Source organism: Scyliorhinus torazame, chromosome 9 (assembly GCF_047496885.1).
Source record: "Scyliorhinus torazame isolate Kashiwa2021f chromosome 9, sScyTor2.1, whole genome shotgun sequence".
NCBI lineage: Eukaryota > Metazoa > Chordata > Chondrichthyes > Carcharhiniformes > Scyliorhinidae > Scyliorhinus > Scyliorhinus torazame.
Genome location: NC_092715.1, coordinates 182680253 through 182708234, shown reverse-complemented (window position 1 = coordinate 182708234; position 27982 = coordinate 182680253). Strand labels below are relative to the sequence as shown.

The 27982-nt window shown below is 47.4% G+C and overlaps 1 protein-coding gene across 5 annotated transcripts in view; it reads right to left on the bottom strand.

Moving 5' to 3' along the window:
- dock8 (dedicator of cytokinesis 8) overlaps nucleotides 1–27982 on the bottom strand; it is a 451209-nt gene that overhangs the window by 50658 nt on the left and 372569 nt on the right. For all 5 annotated transcript variants that reach the window (XM_072516863.1, XM_072516865.1, XM_072516864.1 and 2 more), the window contains 7 exons: nucleotides 27647–27779; nucleotides 17313–17400; nucleotides 10709–10805; nucleotides 8192–8326; nucleotides 7027–7179; nucleotides 4698–4856; nucleotides 134–234 (listed from right to left, as the gene is read on the bottom strand). In XM_072516863.1, the coding sequence (XP_072372964.1) occupies nucleotides 134–234; nucleotides 4698–4856; nucleotides 7027–7179; nucleotides 8192–8326; nucleotides 10709–10805; nucleotides 17313–17400; nucleotides 27647–27779 (866 nt within the window). The remainder of the gene's footprint in view (nucleotides 1–133; nucleotides 235–4697; nucleotides 4857–7026; nucleotides 7180–8191; nucleotides 8327–10708; nucleotides 10806–17312; nucleotides 17401–27646; nucleotides 27780–27982) is intronic.

The following is a 27982-nucleotide window of genomic DNA, read 5'->3' as shown; positions in this document are numbered from 1 at the left end:
TGATCATCGAGTTCAAAACCCTGATCCCGCCTTCCCCTCATATCCCTTGATCCCTTTAGCCCCAAGAAGTATATCTAATTCTGACGGTATCTAACATAGATGGAAGACTATTTTTGTGTGTGTGTTTGTATACCTGTACATCAGGTCCATGAGCATCTCGGGATCCTTCTGGAACTCCCTCATTTTCACTGTATCAGACAAGATACTGTTGAGGTTAAGCAGTAATTCCTCCACCTGGAAGCAATTGAAAGGATAGGCAATGCTTTAACAACAATGCATACTGGCAAAGAATGGGTCATCAAATCAATTTTTTGTAATTTACATGAGATTTGATTACATTTTATATAATCTTGGTATATAATTCTTTGAATAGAATTTTCTCATTACTTTTCTCCTCAACCAAAGTTATTGAGTCGTTGCTAACATCTGGTTCCACTGGTTTCCAGCAGCAGTTTGGCATACATAAATTATTACGATGAGTGATGACAGACTGTTAAACTCTGAGGGGCATCACATCTGAACCCAATCCAGTCCTCACCTGATATCCGTGCACAGGCACTTCCAGTAAGGCTGGTGATCAGGAATAAAAATCGTGTCCAATTTCCCGCCTTTAAAACTGGTGGTGCTGCTGATATCAATCCCTGGTATTGATCAACCCAGCACAGACGAGGAATCAAACTGGTTTACTTCCTGGTCTACAAGGTATAGCTAATTAATTTGATAATCTACTGATTATTTGAGTGGGAGTAGCAAGTCTTATTCCTTGCCTGATGCCTTGTGAAGCCATTTTGGATCTCTGATTCTTCATTGTGGCACTGCAGTCATTTGATCCCATTCATTTATTTTGTGCAACAGTATTTAATATAAATACAATGGGGCTGCGAAACTGCCAATAGGGTAGTTCACCCGGAATGTACCTGTCTGGAATCTCACTGCTGACTCTGTCAAAATTCATGCATGGGGTTGGTGGTTTCCTTAAAGTATGGATTAAAGTATGTCACTGGCTAGGGTGCCTGCTAGCCCTAGTACACTGGGAAATTCAGCAAATTCTGCTGTCCTGGGGGAGAGGTGCATTTATCCACAACAAGGGGAAACTGGTTTGACCTGCTTTGTAAAGGACCCATGATGTAAACAGAAAGACTTGCATTTAAATAGCGCCTTTCGCATCCGCTGGATGTACCAAAGCATTTTACAGCAAAGCTTTTGAAGTATACTTACTGTTGTAAAGCAGCAATCAATTTGTGCGCAGCAAGCTCGCATAAACAGCAATGTGGTAATGAGCAGATAATCTGGTCTTGTGTTATCAATTGAGAGATAACCTTGGTTAGGACACCATCTGGCCTGCTGTTCTTAGAAATAGTTATACTCCCCTGTTCTTTTACGTCCACCTGAGAGGACTGACTCAGTTTACGGTCTCACCCTTAAAAGGCCACGTATTCAACAGTGAAACACTCCCTCAGCATTGCACTGGAGTGTCGGCCTTGATTTTTGTGCTCAAGCCTTGGAGTGGGGCTCGAACCTAAACCTCATGACTCGGAGGCCAGAATCCTACCAACTGAGTTACAACCGACATAATGTGAAATAAATGTGCTATTCTTTGGGGGGTCCACATCATGATCAAAGACTGAAGACAATAACATCCGATAGGTGACCTGGTATGCTTAGTCTAACCATGTGCAACATCACCGAAGATAAACTGGGGCCTGTGAAGCCACATAGGCAATTTCAATGTTGGGATTTCTTGGTCCCAGTCATGGGAAAGCCACGGGTTTTATAATGGGTGGAGGTTCCACCCTTTATAAAACTTCAGTGCATGAGAAAAAATGCAAATTTTCAGCCTGCATATGTTTCCCATTGATGAGACAGACCTACGCTTCCATTTAAAAAATTCATTTACAGGATGTGGGCGTTGCTGGTTAGCCCATCCCTAGTTGCCCCTCAGAAGGTGATGGTGAGTTGCCTTCTTGAACCGCTGCAGCCCCTGAGGTGTAGGTACACCCACTGTGCTGTCAGGGAGGAGTTCTAGGATGTTACCTCAGCGACAATGAAGACAAGTCAGGGTAGTGAGTGACTTGGAGGGGAACCTCCAGGTAGTGGGGTTCCCAGGTATCTGCTGCTCTTGTCCTTATAGATGGTAGTGGTCATGGGTTTGGAAGCTGTCTAAGGAACCTTGACGAGTTAATGCTGTGCATCTTGTCGATGGTACACATGGCTGCCACTGTTTGTCGGTGGTGGAGGGTTTGAATGTTTGTGGAAGGGGCAGCAATCAAGTGAGTTGCTTTGTCCTGGATGGTTTTGAGCTTAATGAGTGTTAACCACTATGCCACCATGCCACCCCTTGCCTGGCACATGTGTGGCCAAATGTAAATTGCCACTTGTCAGCCCAAGCTAGGTTATTGTCCAGGTCTAGCTGGATTTGTGATGTGGAGATGCCGGCGTTGGACTGGAGTGGGCACAGTAAGAAGTCTTACAACATCAGTTTAAAGTGCAACAGGTTTGTTTCGAATCACTAGCTTTCAGAGCACAGCTCATTCATCAGGTGAGTGATGAAGGAGCTGTGCTCTGAAAGCTAGTGATTCGAAACAAACTTGCTGCATTTGGACATGGATTGCTTCATTGTCTGAGGAGTCGCGAATGGTGGTGAACATGTTTGCAGACCCGCAAATACCCCCACTTCTGACCTTATGATGCAAGGGAGGTTATTGATGAAGCAGCTGCAGATGGTTGGGCCTAGGACATTTTATATTGGGTTGAGTGTTGTTCTGGCGATTGCTACCTCCGTGCAACACAGCAGGCTGAAATTCCAAAATACATTTTTTTTTTTTTGCATTTACAAATATGTTAATTTATTACAATGTGGTAGCAGTGGTTTCTGACGACAACTAACAATCTGGTATATCTCGACAGTTTGACAGTAATTTATTCCAAAATAAATATGCTGGATTTGTTAAGAAGATGCAATACTTGAGCATCTGAATCCAACCACGCTGGAAAGCCATTGAACCCAGTATAAAATCAAATAAGAAAGGTCCTATTCCCAATTCAATGTCCTTAAGATCATCATACGCACAAATAGTGCAACACTAAACTTCTGATATTATTCTCTGGGAGGTCAAGGAATCAACATTTTATGGTCCCTTTATACTGTTGGTACTCATTTGGAGACCAGTATTTATTTTGGAGTAGTTATACTTCAGTACCACTTAGACCTGAATTTTAAGGATGGTAGGGGTTAGTCACTATACCAACCTGCTGAAGCCCAAGTGCTGGAGCTGGAGGACACGTTAAGTGTTAGGGATCCCAGGGTAGGGAGTGGAAGAATGAGAGATTGCGGAAGGAAAAGGCTCAGGAAATCAGAAGCACAAAGGGACTTGGGAGTCCTGGTTCAAGATTCCTTTAAGGCTAACATGCAGGTTCAGTTGGCAGTTAGAAAGGCAAATGCAATGTTAACATTCATGTCGAGAGGGCTAGAATATAAGAGCAGGGATTACTTCTGAGGCACTAATCAGACCCCATTTGGACTATTGTGAGCGGTTTTGGGCTCCGTATCTCAGGAAGGATGTGCTGGCCTTGGTAAGGGTCCAGAGGAGGTTGCAAGAATGATCCCTGGAATGAAGAGCTTATCATATGAGGAGGGGTTGAGGACTCTGGGTTTTGTACTCGTTGGAGTTTAGAAGAATGAGAGGGGATCTTGTTGAAACTTACAGGATACTGAGAGGTATAGATAGAGTGGACGTGGAAAGGATGTTTCCACTGGTAGGAAAAACTGGAACCCAAGGGCACGGCCTCAGACTGAAGGGACGATCTTTTAAAGCTGGGATGAGGAGGAATTTCTTCAGACAGAGGGTGGTGAATCTGTGAAACTCTTTGCCGCAGAAGGCTGTGGAGGCCAAATCACTAAGTGTCTTTAAGACAGAGATAGATAGGTTTTTGATCAATAAGGGGATCAGGAGTTATGGGGAGAAGGCAGAACGGTGATGAGAAACACATCAGCAATGATTGAACAGCAGAGCAGACTCGATGGGCCAGATGGCCTAATTCAGCTCCTATGTCTTATGGTCTGGAGGTCACCGGGGCCTTATGGGAAGGGTGCCCTCTGTCAGAAGGGGGCTTCCTGCCCGAGATCTAAATTTGATTATTTCCAGCTTTCCCATGGGGGTTTTATGTTACCACCAGCCTAAAAGTTGAGGTTGGGCAGGGAACAGCCATTAATCTGCCAATTAGGGCCTCATTTGGGGCAAGGACAGGCTTAAAATTGAGGCCATGTCCATCCCAACATGAAATCGCTGTGTGGTCAGGGGGGGGGGGGGGGGGGGGGATCCCAGAGGGAATCCTGACCCTGTAATTTCACACTCTGCCACTGCTGAAAAAACAGTGGGGGGAATGGGGTGGGGGGTGTAAAATTCAACCTGTGTAATCAGGTTGAGCAGAGCTTGACATTCATTTATTTTATCCTTATCGCAGCGGAAAGTCTACGTACGTGCACATAGATGAGGTTGGGATTTATCTCAATTGTGATGACCATCCACCCCTCCCCCCCTCTGTCAATTTGCTTCTCATGGTTGGATAACCCATAAGTACTCACTGTCCAGCCTCACATACAAACAGGCACTGGATGCAGTAGAACAGCCATTATCAAAGTATACAAAACGTAATTATTTCAATGGGGTGCTATGCTCAGTGTGAGGTCATCCTACCTGCATTGGAAACATTGTTGGTTGCATATCTTCATCTTCCTCTGCATAAGCCAGAACAGCTCGTAAAGATCGCCTCAAATATTCTTCATTAAAATCAGAAGATTTACCCACCAAAGAGGCCAAGGACATGGTGACCTGCATTTTAACCCTGGCAAAATTCTGAAAGTGTAAAACACCAAAATCAGTGCAAGCAACATGAGCGCACATTTACTTTCCACTCTGATGATAAACATGAAAAATATAGAAGGTACAGGTAGTATAATTCATGACTCCAGCAGATGAGATTACTGATTTAAATGTATATTGACCTGGCTCTTGGCTTAATTTTGCTATTACATTTAGATGGGATGAGATCATGATAGGGCGACAGAGAGCTGCTCATGATACAGCAACTGTTGCAGAGGTTGCCAGTTTGGTCGCCAGAAGATGTCATACCGGTGTGACAGCTTCCCCTGTGAGGGTAATTTCTGAAGGAACCTCTCCTGTAACATGCCAAGGAAGGACTGTCTTGAGACAGTAAGCACAAGTTCTCAAGGAAGGATGGGAGTTCACATCACAAATTGTTCAGGATGGAAATTCTTTTCAGAGTTCGGATTGTGACAGGCTGTGTTTATTTTGTCGCAACACTAGGGGGAGCACTTCTCGCACATGTGCAGTTGTAGTCTCAGCATCAGTTTAAAAGCAGCGTGTATTAAAACAAACAAGCTGGGTGGGCACAGACTAAGTTACCCATTCTTAGGTCTGTACGTCCTTAACCAATTGCAAATTCTTGTGTTTAATCTATGTATCATTTATTAACTGTTCCCGTTGTAAAAACATGCTTCTGATAATTCAGTAAACAATGAAGGGATATATTTAGGAAATTAGGTAAATGAAATTCTCACCATCTAATGTGGAGAATTGATTTGTAATATTCAGTTTAAGGGTACTTAGTAACGGGGCAGCACGGTGGAACAGTGGAGCACTGCTGCCTCACGGCGCCGAGGACCTGGGTTCGATCCTGGCTCCGGGTCACTGTCCGTCCGGAGTTTGCACATTCTCCCTGTGTCTGCGTGGGTTTCATCCCAACAACCCAAAAATGTACAGGGTAGGTGGATTGCCCATGCTAAATTGCCCCTTAATTGAAAAAAAGAATTGGGTACTCTAAATTTATCGAAACAAAAGAAACGTATTGGCAAATAAGTGGTCAATAAAAAAGACAATTTTGACTGAAATATAAAGTACTTGAGAAAAACCTCCATCACCTAATCGTAGAATCCGTATAGTGCAGAACGAGGCCATTTGGCCCATCGAGTCTGCACCGACCCCCTGAAACTATCTCTGTAACCCCACCTGGGGCCAATTTAGCATGGCCAATCCACCTAACCTGCACATCTTTGGACTGTGGGAGGAAACCTATGCAGATACCAGGAGAAAGTGCAAACTCCACACAGGCCGTCATCCAAGGTCGGAATTGAACCCGGGTCCCTGGCGCTATGCGGCAGTAGTGCCAACCATTGTGCCAGCATGCCACCCCTCGTGGAACTCAAAACAATGACTCTGTGATTAAGAGTCCCATTATCCACCAAATGAGCAACGTACTCGTGCAGGAACTCCCTGCACAAAACTTTTTACACTCTGGATCCAGCTGAAGGAGGCAGCAGTCAAATAAAAAACCTCACTGTGATTGAGAGCCCATCACAGATTGGAAGCTGGGATGAATTATTGCTGGCATATTACATTTTCTACATTATGCAGTGAAATCTATGCCAATCCAAACTCTTGCTGCGGACTGCAGAGGCTTCAGGAACAGTTGCACATGTGCGAGCAGCTGCCATGTGGGCCTAGTGCGAATGTGCAATTGCTCCTGAAGCCTTTCCAGTTGGTGGCAGGAATTACATTGTCGACTCAAATCAGGGCCTGCTCACCACAGTTTCCACCAATTGGGTGAAACTTTGTTATTTACAGAGTTCTGGCTGAGGCGCACAAAATAGCGTGCAGCTCGCAGGCAGCGCAGCCAACTTTTCTCACCACGGTTTGCAGCACTCTGTGCAGAAGAAATGTCCCGACTTGGCCCACTACGTCCTGCAGTCGGGGCAGTGTCTAGTAGAGATTGGGACGCCCTTTATAAAGGGCACCCAATCTGTGATAAAAAATACATTCGCATGTCCCTTTCCCCAAGCGGCTATATTTACCTGAGTTTTCTTTGACTGGTTCACATTTTGCAAAAGTGACCTATTTCTGCTCCTATGTCTTATGGTTTTCGCAAGTCTGGATGTGATTTGTTGTTACTTATGATCAACTCTACAGCAGTTACTACACTTTCTGAATAAAAATAAAGAAGCCTTACACTGATTGTGCTAAAGCTGTGTCTCATGATGAGGTAGAGTGTGGCACAGGCTTGGGTACGGGTGCTGTCCATACTGCTGCTGCAGTGGTCTAAGACTCTCTGACACATGTCAGAACACTGCTCTGCCTCCTCCTCAAATAGCAGGTCCGCATACTGGTGAAACAAGAAAATGGAAGTGTCAGTATTTTAATCAACCACAACAAGTTGAATACACATATTGCCTTGAATGTAAAAGAAATCACAAGCCACGTCACAGATGTAGGTTCAAATGAAATAGGCCCAAGATATCCAATCGTGTTGTCCAATTCACTCCTTCCATCATATGAACTGTCATTCAAGAGTTTAACAATTCTTATTATTCAAGGAATGCATAATAGGGCTGATTAAGATGTTCATGTTATTTAAAGAGCTTCTGCGCATCAGTTGTAATTACTTAGGCCTATCAGCTGCTGAAGCCGGTAGCCTATGATATGCATTGTCCTACTGCATGCATCTTAAGAATATGCTGTGCTCCATATCACAATACTAACCAGTTTCATTTAAGATGGAAAAGCATTCCATAAAGGGATTAGTGCCTGTCGAAAATTTTGGATAACAGTGCTTCAAGGTGGACCAAGTAGAAATGCTCTCCTGTGTATCTTGCAGAACTTTCTGCTTTACCTCCGATGTTTCACTGGCGAATCAGGCCATTTTTCAGGGACAGTGCCTTGGCAGGTGGCAACCCCTGTGGCTGCCTTTGAACTGTTTCCAGGGGGCAGTGGGCGCAATTCCAACATGCACCCATTTCCCTGGAACAAAGTTCCCATTATCTTTTTCCTGAGTCACTGCAGGAAGCCAGGAAATTTCCTGCCTCCGTACACCTGCCTCCTGAGTGAAAATCCGAGTCCGAGTGATATTAGGAACTGGTGTTGAATTAGGCTAGCTTTGTGTTGTCTATCCTGTGCCCACTGGAAAATTGTTTGGAACTGCCAAAACCTATTTCAAAGAAACCTTAAACTTTTCAAACTTGGCTGGGTTTCAACCTAGAAACTCCCGGATTTGAAAGGGCAATGTGACAACCCATAAAAATAGTCAGCAAATCTTAAATTATTCTAAATAATTTTACTATTCAGCTCCTATTCTATGCATTGTTCTTAAAGTAAAGAGACAAATGTTACGGTTTTACCTTGGCCAGGAGGGCTCTCAGTGTGCTGAAGCAATGAGTCAGGAAGTGGGAGCTCTGAATACAGCCCAGGCTGTGAAGCAGAATCCTGAGAACACTTCCCAAAACATTGTCCTTGCAATCGGACATCGAAATGACCTACAAAGAAGAAAGAATGAAGATCTTTGAAGGCATTTTAGATTACTGAACCCAAGGGTCACCACACACAACACTTCACACGTAATATGAACAATTACTGAGTATTTCAATGGTACTTGCATATAGAGTTATTTCAACGTGAGAAAAATTAGTCCAACAGTAATTTCATGATTATTGTTCCCCAAAGATGTATTCAATACTCAAACCTGAAACAGATAGAGAGATTTTTCTCTTCAACTCCCTTACAAAAAGTTATAATCATTCTTGGTTACTACCGGGTGTCCGAGAAACATAGGAAATGTGTTAGAAGTGTGAAAAGGTGAGGGATCAGTTCGGAATAGTTTATTAACACTCATAGCTAAGACTGAAACATGAACTGTGAGATTGGTCACATGGGTTCACCTTCATGACAACAATGGAGCAGTAACCTCAGCAAGGGATCAACAACTTTGGAGATCGGAGTGGGGAGAAAACCAGTGAGCTCTTTACTCTTAAGTCTGCTGCCATAACTAACAGATGTAATATAAAGTGGTTAAACTGATTATTTGGTAGAGCAGGCTTGATTATTTAGAGGGTGGTAGAGCAGGCGTGAAAGGCCAAATAGCCTAGTCCTGCTGCTATTATTTTATATTCTTATACAGTGGTGTTCCCCAGCTGATAGTGTTCCCAGCTGATAGTAGATCTGTTTTTATAATATATTAGGGGGCCTTTGTTTTTATAATATATTAATGATCTAGACTTTTGTTTACAGAGCACAAGTTCAAAGTTTGCAGATGATACATAATTTAGAAATGTAGAAAGCCTCAAACAGGTGACAACCAATCAATAGCCCATTGACACCTAGCAACAGGTGGGCCTTGAATTTAATGGGTAAGCCAAGGTGATTCCCCCAAGGTTTTCAGGTAAAAATCAGACAGCCATGATTCAAAAGTTTCTCTGAAATCATAGAGTTGGTGATTCTCTTTTTAACTGCTACATCAGTCATAATTTTCAAAATATGAACAAAGTGGATAATAAAAATATTCAGAAGTTAGCTTAGAAACATTGCTGTTTTTCACCCTCACTCCTTCATTTAAAAATTATTTCCACCTTTTCCAATCCGCCTAAATAGACCCTATCCCTCAGATGAAAGGGAATGTCAAAAGTTGATTGCCAATTTTCCATCAATGCTGTATTATAGCTAGGAAATAAGAAAAAGACTCTCTGACCTTTCTCCCCAAAAACATCTATATGTAAAGACAGCTACATACTGAAAATATATTTAAATGTCGCCACAGTCCCAGAGGACCATAAGCTGCTCTCCCGTTGAGAGCTGACTGGTGGTGATTTAACCAGAGGGTCACCATACCTCAAGCGATGGGCAAGGTTTTATATATATATATATATATATATATATATATGTACTGTAGTTGGTTACAAATGATACCAAGTAAGGTTTCCTTTTTCATTTTTTTTAATGCAGTGAGTACTGAATACACCTTTGAGGAACCACAATCGTGAAATTACTGCTGGACTAATGATCTTTTTCTGCCAAAACAGCCAATTCTGGATCATTCCAATCATATCTACAGCCATTCCAATGTTTACATATATGCCCCAGTACACCCAGTTTGTTAGTGCAGCAGCAACGCTACAACAATAAACACAGAATAATTCTTAAATCCCGTTAAACCCCTTAAAAAGCATTAAATATATCCAAGTGTGAGACATTAAGTCATGAATTTAAAAAACAATTATTCAAAAAGAAAGCAAATAGTGCAATTAATTAATTCAATATTTATTCAATGCAAACAAGTGCAATGGAGGAAGTCAATGTTGGGCAGCACGGTAGCATAGTGGTTAGTAGGGCAGCACGGTGGTGCAGTGGATAGCACTGCTGCCTCAAGGCGCCGAGGTCCCAGGTTCGATCCCGGCTCTGGGTCACTGTCCGTGTGGAGTTTGCACATTCTCCCCCATATTTGCATGGGTTTCGCCCCCACATCCCAAAGATGTGCAGGGTAGGTGAATTGACCATGCTAAATTGCCCCTTAATTGGAAAAAATTAATTGGGTACTCTAAATTTAAAAAGAAAAAAAAGCGTAGTGGTTAGCACTGTTGCTTCACAGCGCCAGAGACCCGGGTTTGATTCCCGGCTTGGGTCACTGTCTGTGCAGAGTCTGCATGTTCTCCCAGTGTCTGCGTGGATTTCCTCCGGGTGCTCCGGTTTCCTCCCACAAGTCCAGAAAGACGTGCTGTTAGGTGAATTGGACATTCTGAATTCTCCCTCAGTGAACCCGAACAGGTGGAAACTGGGGATTTTCACAGTAACTTCATTGCAGTGTTAATGTAAGCTGACTTGTGACACTAATAAAGATGATCATTATTAAGTTGTACTAATGTTACCTGAATGATTATTTCCAGTGTATCTAAAATAGTCAGATTAGCCTCTGTCATCAGATTTCCAGAGACCAGAGCTTCCTGATCTAGATCTGCCTTAGTTCTGAAAAAAAGGCAAAAGAACCATCAGTGATTGCAGTATGCTTTATGTTATAAATGATTATCTAAATACACAAACTGTCTTTTAAAATGTGGCTACAAAAACAAGTACTAGACTATGTGATGCAGTGATGAGATCTAAAAGTAATGTTATTAATAATTACTACCAAACATAAATTCCATTTACAGACTTTCTTTCGGATAAAGAAAATGTCCGAAACTATGTTACAGAGTAGACATGGAAAATTGATGCAGAATCAGAAGTGTGATCGAAAGGGTAGTTAATGAGATGGGTTTTGAGGAAGATTTTACAGTAAGAGAGATATGAAGAGACATAGGGGCTGAAGTAAAAAATTCCATAAAGTAGGATCCAAAACAAAGATACGTATGGAAAAAAACAATTGATTCAGTTATGGAAGATTATGGATAGGAGACCTAGAAGGCAAGAAAGAGACTGAAATGAAAGTGTTCATTGATACAGAAGTAAAGAAAACTAGTTTTAATGATGGAGAGGACTTGAAACTCAGCTCAGGACTAAACAGGATTTCAAGTTTGGAAACAATCTATTTCAATCTGAGATGATGATTGGGATATGTCGGGTGGGCGGGGGTTCACATTGTTTGAGATGGCACTGGTATAGAGCTGATGGTGACATTCAAATGCCCAGAGGGATGTGGGTGCTAGTCATTGAGTGTATTCAAGGCAGCGAACGATAGATTTCTGGATACTAAGGGAATCATGGGACATGGGGATAGTCTAGATAAGTGGAGTTGAGCTGGAGATTAGCCAGGATCTTACTGAATGGTAGAGTAGGCTTGAAGGACCAAATGGCCTAGTCCTGCTCCTATTTTTTATGTTCTTATACAATGGTGTTCCCCAGCTGACAGTATTAGGACCTCTGCTTTTACAATGCATTAATGATCTGGACTTTTGTTTACAGAGCATAATTTCAAAGTTTGTAGTTGATACATAACTTAGAAATGTAGAAAACGGTCAGGATAGTCATAGATTTTTCACAGCAGGGAGAGGGGCCTTTGGTTTATTTTCTCCGCACTGGCCATCAGGCACCTATTTACTCTAGTCCCAGCACTTGGCTCGTAGCCTTGTGTGCAGCATTGAATTAATTACTTCTTAAATATTGGGAGTGTGTCCAACACCCTTTCAGGCAGTGAGTTTCAGATTCCCACCTCCCTCTGGGTGAATAAGTTTCCCTTCACCTCGCCTATAAATCTCTTGCCCCTTACCTTAAATCCACGTCCCCTGGTATTGACCGCTCCGTTATGGAGAAATGTTCCTCCCTATCCACCTTAACTATGCCCCTCATAATTTTCTAAACCTCAATCAGATACCTCCTCAGCCTTCAGGAAGATATGGACGAGTTAAAAGGGCAAACAGGTGGCAGATGAAATTTTATGTGGAGAAGTGTGAAGCAGTTTGATAGAAAGATTGAAGACAGGCAGTACAAAATAAATAGTACAATTTTAAAGGGGTTGTGTGGACAGAGAGAACTGGGGTTCTATGTATGTTGAAGTTCAAGGGCAAGTTGAAAAGGCTTAGAAAAAGCATGTGGGATGCTTGGTTTTATTACATAGAACATAGAACGATAGAGCGCAGTACAGGCCCTTCGGCCCACGATGTTGCACCGAAACAAAAGCCATCTAACCTACACTATGCCATTATCATCCATATGTTTATCCAATAAACTTTTAAATGCCCTCAATGTTGGCGAGTTCACTACTGTTGCAGGTAGGGCATTCCACGGCCTCACCACTCTTTGCGTAAAGAACCTACCTCTGACCTCTGTCCTATATCTATTACCCCTCAGTTTAAAGCTATGTCCCCTCGTGCCAGCCATTTCCATCCGTGGGAGAAGGCTCTCACTGTCCACCCTATCTAACCCACTGATCATTTTGTATGCCTCTATTAAATCTCCTCTTAACCTTCTTCTCTCCAACGAAAACAACCTCAAGTCCATCAGCCTTTCCTCATAAGATTTTCCCTCCATACCAGGCAACATCCTGGTAAATCTCCTCTGCACCCGATCCAAAGCCTCCACGTCCTTCCGATAATGCGGTGACCAGAACTGTACGCAATACTCCAAATGCGGCCGCACCAGAGTTTTGTACAGCTGCAACATGACCTCCCGACTCCGGAACTCAATCCCTCTACCAATAAAGGCCAACACTCCATAGGCCTTCTTCACAACCCTATCAACCTGGGTGGCAACTTTCAGGGATCTATGTACATGGACACCTAGATCCCTCTGCTCATCCACACTTCCAAGAACTTTACCATTAGCCAAATATTCCGCATTCCTGTTATTCCTTCCAAAGTGAATCACCTCACACTTCTCTACATTAAACTCCATTTGCCACCTCTCAGCCCAGCTCTGCAGCTTATCTATATCCCTCTGTAACCTGCTACATCCTTCCACACTGTCGACAACACCACCGACTTTAGTGTCGTCTGCAAATTTACTCACCCACTCCTCTGCGCCTTCCTCTAGGTCATTGATAAAAATGACAAACAGCAACGGCCCCAGAACAGGTCCTTGTGGTACGCCACTTGTAACTGAACTCCATTCTGAACATTTCCCATCAACCACCACCCTCTGACTTCTTTCAGCTAGCCAATTTCTGATCCACATCTCTAAATCTCCCTCAATCCCCAGCCTCCGTATTTTCTGCAATAGCCTACTGTGGGGAACCTTATCAAACGCTTTACTGAAATCCATATACACCACATCAACTGCTCTACCCTCGCCTACCTGTTCAGCCACCTTCTCAAAGAACTCAATAAGGTTTGTGAGGCATGACCTATCCTTCACAAAGCCATGCTGACTATCCCTGATCATATTATTCCTATCTAGATGATTATAAATCTTGTCTCTTATAATCCCCTCCAAGACTTTACCCACTACAGACGTGAGGCTCACCGGTCTAGAGTTGCCGGGGTTGTCTCTGCTCCCCTTTTTGAACAAAGGGACCACATTTGCTATCCTCCAGTCCTCTGGCACTATTCCTGTAGCCAATGATGACATAAAAATCAAAGCCAAAGGTCCAGCAATCTCTTCCCTGGCCTCCCAGAGAATCCTAGGATAAATCCCATCAGGCCCCGGGGACTTATCTATTTTCAGCCTGTCCAGAATTGCCAACACCTCTTCCCTACGTACCTCAATGCCATCTATTCTAATAGCCTGGGTCTCAGCATTCTCCTCCACAACATTCTCTTTTTCCTGAGTGAAGACTGACGAAAAATATTCATTTAGTATCTCTCCTATCTCTTCAGACTCCACACACAACTTCCCATCCCTGTCCTTGACTGGTCCTACTCTTTCCCTAGTCATTCGCTTATTCCTGACATACCTATAGAAAGCTTTTGGGTTTTCCTTGATCCTACCTGCCAAATACTTCTCATGTCCCCTCCTTGCTCGTCTTAGCTCTCTCTTTAGATCCTTCCTCACTACCTTATAACTATCCATCGCCCCAACTGAAACTTCACACCTCATCTTCACATAGGCCTCCTTCTTCCTCTTAACAAGAGATTCCACTTCTTTGGTAAACCACGGTTCCCTCGCTCTACGCCTTCCTCCCTGCCTGACCGGTACATACATATCAAGAACACGCAGTAGCTGATCCTTGAACAAGCTCCACTTATCCAGTGTGCCCAACACTTGCAGCCTACTTCTCCACCTTATCCCCCCCAAGTCACGTCTAATGGCATCATAATTGCCCTTCCCCCAGCTATAACTCTTGCCCTGCGGTGTATACTTATCCCTTTCCATCATTAACGTAAACGTCACCGAATTGTGGTCACTGTCCCCAAAGTGCTCTCCTACCTCCAAATCCAACACCTGGCCTGGTTCATTACCCAAACCCAAATCCAACGTGGCCTCGCCTCTTGTTGGCCTGTCAACATATTGTGTCAGGAAACCCTCCTGCACACACTGTACAAAAAACGACCCATCTAATGTACTCGAACTATATCTTTTCCAGTCAATATTTGGAAAGTTAAAGTCTCCCATAACAACTACCCTGTTACTTTCGCTCTTATCCAGGATCATCCTCGCCATCCTTTCCTCTACATCCCTAGAACTATTTGGAGGCCTATAGAAAACTTCCAACAGGGTGACCTCTCCTTTCCTGTTTCTAACCTCAGCCCATACTACCTCGGAAGATGAGTCCCCATCTAGCATCCTCTCCGCCACCGTAATACTGCTCTTGACTAGCAGCGCCACACCTCCCCCTCTTTTGCCTCCTTCTCTGACCTTACTAAAACACCTAAACCCCGGAACCTGCAACATCCATTCCTGTCCCTGCTCTATCCATGTCTCCGAAATGGCCACAACATCGAAGTCCCAGGTACCAACCCATGCTGCCAGTTCCCCTACCTTATTTTGTATACTCCTGGCATTGAATTAGACACACTTCAAACCACCTACCTGAACACTGGCCCCCTCCTGCGACGTCAAATCTGTGCTCCTGACCTTTATACTCTCATTCTCCCTTACCCTAAAACTACAATCCAGGTTCCCATGCCCCTGCTGCATTAGTTTAAACCCCCCCAAAGAGCACTAACAAATCTCCCCCCCAGGATATTTGTGCCCCTCAGGTTCAGATGTAGACCATCCTGTCTGTAGAGGTCCCACCTTCCCCAGAAAGAGCCCCAGTTATCCAGAAATCTGAATCCCTCCCGCCTGCACCATCCCTGTAGCCACGTATTTAATTGCTCTCTCTCCCTATTCCTCATCTCACTATCACGTGGCACGGGCAACAACCCAGAGATAACAACTCTGTTTGTTTTAGTTCTGAGCTTCCATCCTAGCTCCCTGAAAGCCTGCCTGACATCCTTGTCCCCTTTCCTACCTATGTTGTTAGTGCCAATGTGGACCACGACTTGGGACTGCTCCCCCTCCCCCTTAAGGACCCGGAAAACATGATCCGAGACATCACGTACCCTTGCACCTGGGAGGCAACATACCAAACGTGAGTCTCTCACGCTCCCACAAAATCTCCTATCTGTGCCCCCGACTATCGAGTCCCCAATTACTAATGCTCTGCTCCTCTCCCCCCTTCCCTTCTGAGCAACAGGGACAGACTCCGTGCCAGAGGCCCGTACCCAATGGCTTACCCCTGGTAAGTCCCCCCCCCCCACAAGTATCCAAAGCGGTATACTTGTTTCTCAGGGGAACGACCGCAGGGGATCCCTGTACTGACTGCTTCCTCCCAGTCCCCCTTACAGTTACCCATCTATCTCCAATCTTTGGTGTAACTAATTCCCTAAAGCTGCTATCTGTGACCCCCTCTGCCTCCCGAATGATCCGAAGTTCTTCCAACTCCAGCTCCAGTTCCCTAACTCGGTCTTGGAGGAGCTGGAGATGGCAGCACTTCCTGCAGGTAAAATCAGCAGGGACACTAACGGCATCCCTCACCTCAAACATCCTGCAGGAGGAACATTGCACTCCCTTCCCTGCCATCCCTCTAACCTTCTACCAAGGTCTGGCTAGCAACTAAAAACTAATAATAGAGGATGGAGTACAAAACCAAAGAAGGATGCTAAAATTTTGTAAAACATTGATGTGTTGTAAAACACTGAAAACCACTTTGTAAAACTCCTCAGCTGGAGTAGAACATAGAACATGGAACATACAGTGCAGAAGGAGGCCATTCGGCCCATCGAGTCTGCACCAACCCACTTTAGCCCTCACTACCACCCTATCCCCGTAACCCAATAACCCCTCCTTACCTTTTTGGTCACTAAGGGCAATTTATCATGGCCAATCCACCTAACCTGCACGTCTTTGGACTGTGGGAGGAAACTGCAGCACCCGGAGGAAACCCACGCAGACACGGGGAGAACATGCAGACTCCGCACAGACAGTGACCGAGCGGGGAATCGAACCTGGGACCCTGGCACTGTGAAGCCACAGTGCTATCCACTTGTGCTACTGTGCTGCCTGTACTGTGTTCAATTCCAAATGCTACAGTTGAGGAAGGATGCCAATGCCTTGGAGGATGCAGAAGAGATTTATTGTAAAATTAACATATTGGAAAATAAACAGAGTTGTGGGCCTCCAGTCAACTGGAGAGACTGGGCAAGCCAGTGTTTTCTTCCTCAGAACAGAGAAGGTGAAAAAGGAAATTTGATAGCGGTGTTGGTTTTGATAGAGCGAATAAGGAGAAACTCTGCCCTGTGCCAGTAGGTCAGTAACTAGAGGACACAGATTTAAGGTGATTGACAAATAGATTGACAAATCAAACCAGAGGTGACATGAGAAAACTAATTTTTTATACATGGAGCTGCTGACATTAGGAATGCTCTGCCTGGAAGGTTGGCAGGAGCAGATTCAAAAGAAACATTTAAAAGAGAATTGGATAAATGCGTGAAGAGTAAAATGCAGGTCTATGGAGAAAAGACAGGGTTTAGCACTGATTGATAGTCCTACAAAGGTACCAGCATAGATCAAATGAATGGCTTCCTTCTATGATTGACTACTCTTTTAGTTACATACTTTTCATGTCTCTCATTGCCCTGTCGCCACTGTGTTTGATCTTTTCTCCATCGTAAGTTTTCACTTAGTCCAAAATTTCTTTCATTTCCTGCAGCAAATACAATAAATAAGCATAGACTTAGTTAAAGAGAAATGTAAGATAATTGATGTGGGTTCAGTCCAGCAATTAGAGGAACCCAGAGGCCTGACCAGATTAAGGGCGTGATTTTCTCACCTCATAGCGCTAGGGGTGAATCGCAGGAGAGCCCCAAATTGGGTTCCACGCCAGGTGCAAAACCTCACACAAGTCACCCAGCACAATCTGCGTCACACCCACGCTGGGAGTGATCCAGATAATGATATTTAAATTCGTCATTAGGCGCATTTAACTATCCCGACGCCTGGGAGTCGACGCCTGTACCTGCGATGCTTTAACCAAGCATCATTTAGCACTGCCGTGGAACAGGCAAGATGACACCTTGGTGATTTTGCAGGCCATTAGAGCCCCGGGTGGTCAGGGACAGGGCAGGGTAATACCCTGGCACTCCTCCTGGCATCTGGACTCCTTGGCACTGCCAGTTTGGTGCCAACTGGGCACCATAGCAGTGACAACTGACAGTGCCTAGTTGGCAGAGCCAGGATGTCTAGTTGTCAGTGCCAAGGGTCAGGGCCTGGAGGGCCATGCCCATGAAAAGGGAGGGGGTGAGGCAGTTCTGAAGGGCCCGCAGAAAAGCTGGGGGACTGATGGGAGTGGGTTCCTGAAAAGCAGGGGGGTGGGGGCAGAGATCAGAGCAGCCTTTCAAAATGGCTCCCCGATTTGTGAGGAGCCAGTCATGCTGGCAAGCTCAGCTCCCCAGTACATGAAATCTTCCTAAGTGTGGCCTCGACAGGGAGAAAATCCTCGAGGCTCAAAAGAAAACGGCTCAGTACCATTGAATAGCATTGTCAATCCCGGCACTGCAGGTTCCGAGAAGCACCCTGACAAACACAGTCATTAGCACAGTAGGTCCCAGGTTCGAATCCCGGCTTGGGTCACTGTCTGTGCAGAGCCTGCACATTCTTGCCGTGTCTGCGTGGGTTTCTTCCGGGTGCTCCGGTTTCCTCCCACAGTCCAGCGATGTGCAGGTTAGGTGGATGGGCAATTCTAAGTTGCCCTTAGTGTCCAGAAAGGTTAGGTGGAGTTACTGGGTTTCGGGGATAGGGGGGAAGTGTGGGCTTAGGTGGGGTCCTCTTTCCAAGAGCCAGTGCAGACTCAATGGGATGAATGGACTTCTTCTGCACTGTAAATTCTATGATTCAAACGCACCTGAAACCGGACGTTGAAATTCTTCCGGTGAATCACACCATGAGTGGAACGCAAGGGATGAAAATCCCATCCCCCCATAGCTGATGGTGAATCTGAAGCGGTCAGCTCTCTATTATAGGCAGCGCTACCCAGAGCGGTGGCTGTTGCTGGTTAACCAGCAGAAGCCCTATGATTGCCAAGGGACCCAAACCACAGGTGAGTGAGGTTGGGCTGTGGGTTGAGTGGAAGGGGCGGCTATGAAAGATCAGAGGCAATGGCAGAGGGATCACTTCCAGTGCCCATCCACCCTGCTCGGTGTTGGGTGCTCGATCGGACACTAAGTACCTGCGAAAGAGGGACACCTCTGGTAGGGCACAGGCACCTTGATAGGTCCTTCTGGAGGCATGGGAAAGCCACGTCACTAGCATGTAATCCCTGAGGCATGATTAAATTCCTGTGGGCTCAGGGATAATTTCTGCCAATTGGCTCATTAATGAACCCAATTGATGACATGCCCCATGTAGGCAAGTTACCCCAATTGGCCCATTCTCACCACCAACCTAATTGCTGGGATACAGACGGACAGCCAGTCCCATGATTAAGTGAGTCCAGCTGCCATAGTTTCTGCCGCAATGGGCTGCATTTAATCCAGCCAACAGAAACAAATCTCTGCTAATTCTTACTGAATGTGTGCGGGAGGCACAGAAACCTGGAAAATAATTAACTCAAACTGGGACTGAATTTTAGGCAGTGATGAAAGGCACAATTCTATGGTCTTTTGCGGCCAACAAGCCGCTTGTGTAGAGACTTTGGACTAGTGAATTAAGGCTAGGGTATTGTCGCCTAACCTTTACCTCAGCCGCCTGCTTAGGCCACAGAATCACTCCTTTCATCTCAGGGTTGAAGTGACGGTCATAATTTCCTCCATATTCATGCTTGTGGTTTGTGGTACCATCTGAAATTGGACGAATGCCTTGTTGTTGCTTTCACTTCAGGTGATGAAACGCGAGTGGCACCTCAGCCAGAAGTTTTGCTTCAAATTAGATGCTGCCTTTAGAATCTCTGAGACCCAGATGAGAAGGCGTTTTTCCTTTGGGCCTTCAGACGCTGTAGTACCAGAGTATAAATATTATCCCAAGGAGCAGCAGCCATAGTTTTCCTTGGACATTGGTGGGCCCAGTGATTAAGCTGTCCACCGAGGCCAACAATGTGGACTTTCAACCGTTGGTCTATACTAATCTTCCCTAGACGGGGAAAGTTTGGAAGACCAAAATGAAAGTAACAACAAATATTTTCAAGACAATATGCTCATGCATATATCCATTGTTTGCCTCTTGCTGTAATATATCGGACCAATTGCACAGCTCCATATGCCAAGGCTACAACAGAACTGCTTCTAATTGATGCCTTCTGTAATGTACACATTAAATAATTCTGAGATGTGATATGGCTGATTAATAAGACTTATGAACAGGTATACACAGATAATCTCTTCAGGCAAGAAGACTATATAAGGCAACACAAATAATGATGTCCGTTTGCAAAAATGAAATATTCAAGGTATTTCTCTAGCATGCATAGAAACTATTTTTAGGGACTTCCGGTTGCGGCTATGCCTAGGTAGGTCGCACGTTCGGCAGCTCCCGCCGTAAACGGACTTTTGGGCTCTCCAGAGGGGCCCCAATGGCAATTGTTTGACGGCTTCCAGTGTGGGAAGGTGACAGCAAGGACCCCCCGACATTATATGGATTGGACCAGGAGTGGAGCGGTTAAAAAAGTGATCCTGGGGCAGCGAAAAGTGCGAGGGAGGAAAAGCAAGATGGTGGCGGGTGGAGACCAAGCAGCGTGGGCGCAGTGGTCGCAGGAGCAAGAGTTTCTTAAACGCTGCTTTGAGGAGCTGAAGACCGAAATGCTGGCGCCAATGAAGGCGGCGATTGAGAAGCTTGTGGAGACCCATAAGGCCCAAGGGGCGGCGATCCGGGAGGTGCGGCAAAAAGCCTCGGAGAACGAGGATGAGATCTCGGGCCTGGCAGTGAAGGTGGAGGCGCACGAGGCGCTGCACAAGAGGTGGGCGGAAAAATTTGAGGACCTGGAGAATAGGTCGAGGAGGAAGAATCTTCGGATTCTGGCTCTTCCTGAAGGAGTGGAGGGGCCCGATGCCGGGGCATATATGAGCACGATGCTCAATTCGCTGATGGGCGCGGGAGCTTTCCCGAGGCCCCTGGAGCTGGATGAGGCCATCGGGTCCTGGCAAGGAGACCTAAAGCCAACGAGCCGCCAAGGGCTGTAGTGGTGAGGTTCCACCGCTTTATGGACAGAGAGTGTGTCCTGAGATGGGCCAAAAAAGAGCGGAGCAGCAGGTGGGAGAACACAGAGATCCGAATTTACCAGGACTGGAGTGCGGAGGTGGCTAAGAAGAGAGCTGGTTTCAATCGGGCTAAGGCTGTGCTCCTTCGGAAGGGGTGAAGTTCGGTATGCTGCAGCCAGCGCGATTGTGGGTCACGTTCCAAGATCGGCACCACTATTTTGAAACGCCCGATGAGGCGTGGAACTTTATACAGACTAAAGAGTTGGACTCAATTGAGGGTTTGTCGTGGGGGGATGTTTACTGTGTTCACTGTGTTTATTATGTGTGGGGAATGTTCTTTTGGTTTGAGTGCTGGGTGGGGATGGGTGAATGGATTTGATGTGGAGGCTGTAGGAGAGTGTGGGCGTCGGTGTTGGAGGGGCAGGCCCCCACGGAGGAAGAGGGGTTAGTGGAGGCCCGGGGATGGGGAGTTGGGGTAAGGCCGCAAAAAGGAGCTGCGCCAGAGGGGGCGGGGCCGGGGCCGGCTCAGGAAAGCGCGGGCTTTTTCCCGCGTTAGGGAAGGGTGGGGGTGGGGCCGGGGGGGGGGGGGGGGGGGGTGGAAGGGCGGTGCTGGAGAGGAGCGCACACTGACTGCCAAGGGGAGGGGGGATTCTAAAACTGGGGGGTCGATGGAATGGCGGGAGAGGCCGGGGTCAGCTGACTTACGGGAGTGTCATGGGGGGAGAAAAATGGCTAGATGTGGATCTAGCGGGGGGAGGGGGGAGGAACAGGGTTGCTGTTGCATTGGCCAAAGGGGAGCTGGAAGTAGGAGAGGTAGTCGGGGCGGGGGTCCCCCGCCTGGGGGACTGGAGGGTGCGGGAGGCGCGGGCACGTGGCTGGCCTAGATAAGCAGATGGCTAGTCGGCAGGGGAGTGGGCAAGTAGCCCCCCAATTTGGCTGATAACTTGGCATGTGAGGGGCCTGAACGGGCCGGTCAAGAGGGCCCGGGTGTTCACGCACTTAAAGGGACTGAAGGCAGACATGGTTATGCTCCAGGAGACACATCTGAAGGTGGCAGATCAGGTTAGGCTGACAAAGGGATGGGTTGGGCAGTCTTTCATTCAGGGCTGGATGCAAAGAACAGAGGGGTTGCAATATTGGTGGGGAAGCGGGTGTCGTTTGAGGCACTGAATATTGTAGTGGATAATGGAGGTCGATATGTGATGGTGAGCAGTAGGTTGCAGGGGGTGCGGGTGGTACTGGTGAACATATATGCCCTGAATTGGGATGATGCCGGATTTATTAAATGCATGTTGGGTCGGATTCCGGATCTGGAGGTAGGAAGCTTGATAATTGGGGGGGGGGGGGGTACTTCAACGCGGTGCTGGACCCAGCACTGGACCATTCTAGGTCCAGGACGGGTAAGAGGCCGGCTGCGGCCAAGGTGCTCAGGGGGTTTATGGACCAGATGGGAGGAGTGGATCCATGGAGGTTTGCCAGGCTGCTGGCCAGGGAATTTTCCTTCTTTTCCCACGTCCATAGAGCCTACTCCCGGATTGATTTTTTCATTTTGAGTAGGGCGCTAATCCCGAAAGTGGAGGGAACGGAATTTTCGGCCATAGCCATCTCGGACCACGCCCCGTATTGGGTGGAGCTGGAGTTGGGGGAGGAGAGGGACCAGTGCCCGCTGTGGCGCCTTGATGTGGGACTATTGGCGGATGAGGGGGTGTGTGGGCAGGTGCCGGGGTGTATTGAAAGATATCTGGAGGCCAACCGACAACGGGGAGGTGCAGGTGGGGGTAGTCTGGGAGGCGCTGAAGGCGGTGGTCAGGGTAGAGCTAATCTCCATTAGGGCCCACAGGGAGAAGAAGGAGGGGAGGGAGAGGGAGAGGTTGGTGTGGGAGATTTTAAGGGTGGACAGGAGGTATGCAGAGGCCCCCGAGGAGGGGCTACTCAGGGAGCGCCGGAACCTCCAGACGGAGTTCGACCTGTTGACCACGGGGAAAGCAGAGACACAGTGGAGGAAAGCGCAGGGGGCGACGTATGAGTATGGGGAGAAGGCGAGTCGGATGCTGGCACATCAGCTTCGTAAGAGGGAGGCAGCGAGGGAGATTGGTAGAGTTAAGGATAGAGGGGGGAATACGGTGCGGAGTGCGGTGAGAATAAACAAGGTATTTAGGGACTTCTATGGGGATCTGTACAGGTCTGAGCCCCCAGCGGGGGAGGAGGGGTTGCGACGATTCCTGGATCAGCTGAGGTTCCTGGGTGGAGGAGGAGGTGGCTGGTTTGGGGGCGCCGATTGGGCTGGAGGAGCTGGTTAAAGGATTGGGGAGCATGCAGGCGGGGAAGGCCCCGGGGCTGGATGGGTTCCCGGTTGAATTCTACAGGAAATACGTGGACCTGCTGGGCCCTTTGCTAGTGAGGACTTTCAATAAGGCGAGGGAGGGGGGACCTTGCCCCCAACAATGTTTAAGGCGCTGATTTCTTTGATCCTGAAGCGGGACAAGGATCCACTGCAATGTGGGTCGTATAGACCGATCTCGCTCCTCAATGTTGATGCTAAGTTGCTGGCGAAGGTGCTGGCTACGAGAATTGAGGACTATGTCCGGGGGTCATTCATGAGGACCAGACGGGATTTGTGAAGGGTAGGCAATTAAATACAAATGTGCGGAGGCTCCTCAATGTTATTATGATGCCCCCGGTGGAGGGGGAAGCGGAGGTAGTGGCAGCTATGGACGCGGAGAAGGCCTTTGACCGGGTGGAATGGGAGTATTTTTGGGAAGTGTTGCGGAGGTTTGGGTTTGGGGAGGGGTTCATCAGTTGGGTCAGGCTGCTATATAGAGCCCGGTGGCGAGTGTGGCTACGAATTGGCGGAGGTCGGAGTATTTTCGGCTGTACCGGGAGACGAGGCAGGGGTGCCCCCTATCCCCCTTGTTGTTTGCACTGGTAATTGAGCCTCTGGCCATGGCACTGAGGGCGTCCAGGAAATGGAGGGGATTGGTCCGGGTGGGGGGGGGGGGGTGGGTGGGGGGGGGAGGAACACCGGGTGTCGTTGTATGCTGACGACCTGTTGCTGTATGTGGCAGATCCAGTGGAGGGGATGGCGGAGGTCATGCAGATCCTAAGGGAGTTTGGGGACTTTTCGGGGTATAAACCCAACGTAAGGAAGAGTGAGCTCTTTGTGGTACATTCAGGAGACCAGGGAGGGGGGATAGATGAGCTACCGCTGAAGAGAGCGGAAAGGAGCTTTCAGTATCTAGGGATCCAAGTAGCTAGGAGTTGGGGGGCCCTGCACAGGCTCAATTTGACGAGGTTGGTGGAGCAGATGGAGGAGGATTTTAAAAGATGGGATATGCTGCCATTCTCGCTAGCGGGTAGGGTGCAGTCGGTCAAAATGACGGTCCTCCCGAGGTTTCTCTTTGTGTTTCAGTGCCTTCCCATTATGATCCCCAAGGCCTTTTTCAAATGGGTAAGTAGGAGCATCATGGGTTTTGTGTGGGCGAATAAGACCCCGAGGGTGAAGAGAGTGTTTCTGGAGCGTAGCAGGGACAGTGGGGGAGCTGGCGCTGCCGAATTTGTGCGGCTATTATTGGGCAGCCAATGTGGCGATGATCCGTAAGTGGGTAATGGAGGGAGAGGGCGTGGCGTGGAAGAGGTTAGAGATGGCGTCCTGTGTGGGCACGAGCCTGAGGGCGCTGGTGACGGCACCGTCGCCGCTCTCGCCGACAAGGTATACCACGAGTCCAGTGGTGGCGGCGACGCTGAAGATCTGGGGGCAGTGGAGGCGACACAGGGGCAAGGTGGGAGCCTCGGTTTGGTCCCCGATTCAGGAGAACCATTGGTTCGTCCTGGGAAGGATGGATGGGGGGTTTCGGAGCTGGCATCGGGCAGGGATTAGAAGAATGGGGGACCTGTTCATCGATGGGACGGTTGCGAGCCTAGGGGCGCTGGAGGAGAAGTTTGGGCTACCCCTGGGAAACGCTTTCAGGTACATGCAAGTGAGGGCATTTGTGAGGCGGCAGGTGAGGGAATTCCCGCTGCTCCTGGCACAGCGGATTCAGGACAGGGTGATTTTGGGTGTATGGGTTGGAGAAGGCAAAGTTTCGACGATTTACCAGGAGCTGAAGGAAGAGGAGGAGGCCTAGGTGGAGGAGTTAAAGGGCAAGTGGGAGGAGGAGCTGGGGGAGGAGATAGATGAGGGTCTGTGGGCTGATGCCCTGAGTAGGGTTAATTCTTCCTCCTCTTCCGCCAGGCTCAGCCTAATACAGTTCAAAGTTACTCACAGAGCGCATATGACAGGGGCGAGGTTGAGTAGGTTCTTTGGGGTGGAGGACAGATGTGGCAGGTGCTCGGGAAGCCCGGCAAATCACGTCCATATGTTCTGCTCGTGCCCGGCACTGGATGGGTTTTGGAGGGGTTTTGCGAGGACTCTGTCCAAGGTGGTGAAAGCCTGGGTCAAGACGAGCTGGGGGTTGGCATTATTTGGGGTAATGGACGAGCCGGGAGTGCAGGAGGCGACAGAGGCCGGTATTCTGGCCTTTGCGTCCCTGGTAGCCCGGTAGAGGATTTTGATAATGTGGAAAGATGCGAAGCCCCCCTAGTGTGGAAGCTTGGATCAATGACATGGCAGGGTTCATCAAGCTGGAGAGGATAAATTTTGCCTTGCGAGGGTCTGTGCAAGGGTTCCTCAGGTGGTGGCAACCATTCCTAGACTATCTCGCGGAGCGTTAGGAGGTCAGCAGCAGCAGCAGCCCAGGGCCGCCTCTATCTCCTTCTGTCTGTCACTCTTCCAATCCTGCTGCATTTCAGTCTCTTTTCACTGCATCTTTCCACCTGGGCATATGGTAGTCTCATGTCTGTCACTCACCTCACCATATTTCCTTTCCGTCCCAACGACACTTGACCAGACCATTTCAATCTCCAATGGGCTATTTTCTTTGATGCTCCCACAATCTTCACAAACCCCTTGATGTGCTGGTTACGGATATGGTCCCTTCTCATTAATTATACAACGCGTCCAACTCAGCATCTGCATCTTATTAGTAGCCAGTCGTTCCTCTTGTGTTGAGCATGCCTTGGTTTCATGGGCAGCATGGTAGCACAGTGGTCAGCACAGTTGCTTCACACCTTCAGGGTCTCAGGTTCGATTCCCGATTTGGGTCACTGCGGAGTCTGCATGTTCTCTCCATGTGTGCGTGGGTTTCCTCCGGGTGCTCCGGTTTCCTCCCACAGTCCAAAGATGTGCAGGTTAGGTGGATAGACCATGATAAATTGCCCTTAGTGTCCAAAAAGGTTAGGTGGGGTTACTGAGTTACGGGGATAGGGTGGAGGCATGGGCATAAGTAGGGTGCTCTTTCCAAGAGCCGGTGCAGACTCGATGGGCTGAATGGCCTCCTTCTGCACTGTAAATTCTATGATTCTGCACCATACAACAAGGCTGGTCTCACAACTGTCTGTTTCCTTTCAGTTTCAGCAATATATTTCTAACAGATAGCACTCTACTGCACTTTTTCCAATTACTCCAGCCTGTGTGTCATTTAGACCAGTGTTTTTCAAACTTTCGTTCTTGGGACCCACTTTTGCCAACTGGCCGACCTTCGTGACCCACGCCAGCCAACCTTCGTGACCCACGCCTGCCGAGCTTCGTGACCCACACTACGTTTGCTTTCCTTTAATGTGAAAGGGGAGCCTGCTTGGTCCTCACGATCTCACTTGAACCAGGTTCAAAGGGGGAGAGAGCAATGCACATGTTAGGTGCAGATTTCAGCCAGTTCCTTTCTGCCTTCTTAATCTTTATGAAAACGGAAAATCCAATCTCGCACATGTAGGGAAATAGCAACAAGATGCTTGTTTTACTCAGCACTGGATACACCTGGGAAATGCAACACTAGAATGCTGACAGCCTCATGGTCTATTTTTGTGTTTTTAATGTGGTATCACAGGCCAGCTAAAGCAGTGTAGTCGTGTAATTTGGAGTCATCTCTAAGTTAATACTGACTCTGGGGTCTCAAACTCAAAAGGAATCTTTCACCCACCACTTCTCTTTCAAAACTGCTCTCATTTGCCAGTACCTCCCGGCACATAACACACATGGACTTTGCATTGGCACAATTGACAAAACCATACCTCAGGAATCATCCTTATACTGCTTCCCCCCCCCCCCCCCCCCCCCCCGAGTTAAGTTTCTTCTTTATAGGTTGTTAACCAGAGGCCCTGGAGCTTTATACAAAGCTAACACTAGCACTGCTCTGTCCTGCCCTGGACGCTCTTGAGCAGCTCTCTCCAGCAGATTATGTTGTGAGATCCTGTCAAATAGGTAAACTGCCTATTTGAGTCTTTGGCCGACTCTTACTTTTAAGAAAATCATTAATCTTCACAGTTCACTTGCCTTGCCTGCAATCAGCTGGAAAATGAAAGCAAAACTGCTCTGTGATTTGGCACCAAAAGCATGTACCTGGAGGATGCTGGAAATCAAGTGTGCGTGCAGGGCGAATGACCTGTTCTCTGCTGCCGTTTCTGCCCAGAAGTCCACACACAGCCTCATTTATTTCCATTTAAAAGGCAGAAGCGGCAGCCGATAGTGGCTGTTGGACACTTTCCCCGCGATCGGGAACCATCGGGGGAATGGCGCGACCGATCGCTCTGCGACACCCACGTGCGAGTCGCTACCCCCGTTTGAAAACCCCTGATTTTGACGGACAGCACTTCTGACTGGGTAAGTGATTCTCTAAAGCAAAGGGATTTGTTTTATTGGGGAACTACAAAAGGAGGTGAATGTCCTACCTGGGCCACGGCACCGCTTCATCATTTCTCCCCGGGCTCCTGCATTTCCCAGCAGCACTTCTTCCAGACGTGCCTTAGTATGTTTGCTTTTTTGGAGGGCTTGTGTGCTGACTTTATCTGAAGTTACTTTGCCCTGAAATGCAAAAAAAGCTAATGACAAGTTCCTTCTAAAATAATAGTTCAATGCTTAATTTCTCTCTGCACCAAGTGTTATAACATTTTCTAACTTTTTTCTGAAGTTGGAAGTGAACTTACAGTACAAATAATGGATAGGTTATACAATACTGACATGTGGTAATTAATAGTCCAGTTGTTCCAAGTAATCAGAGGAATCGC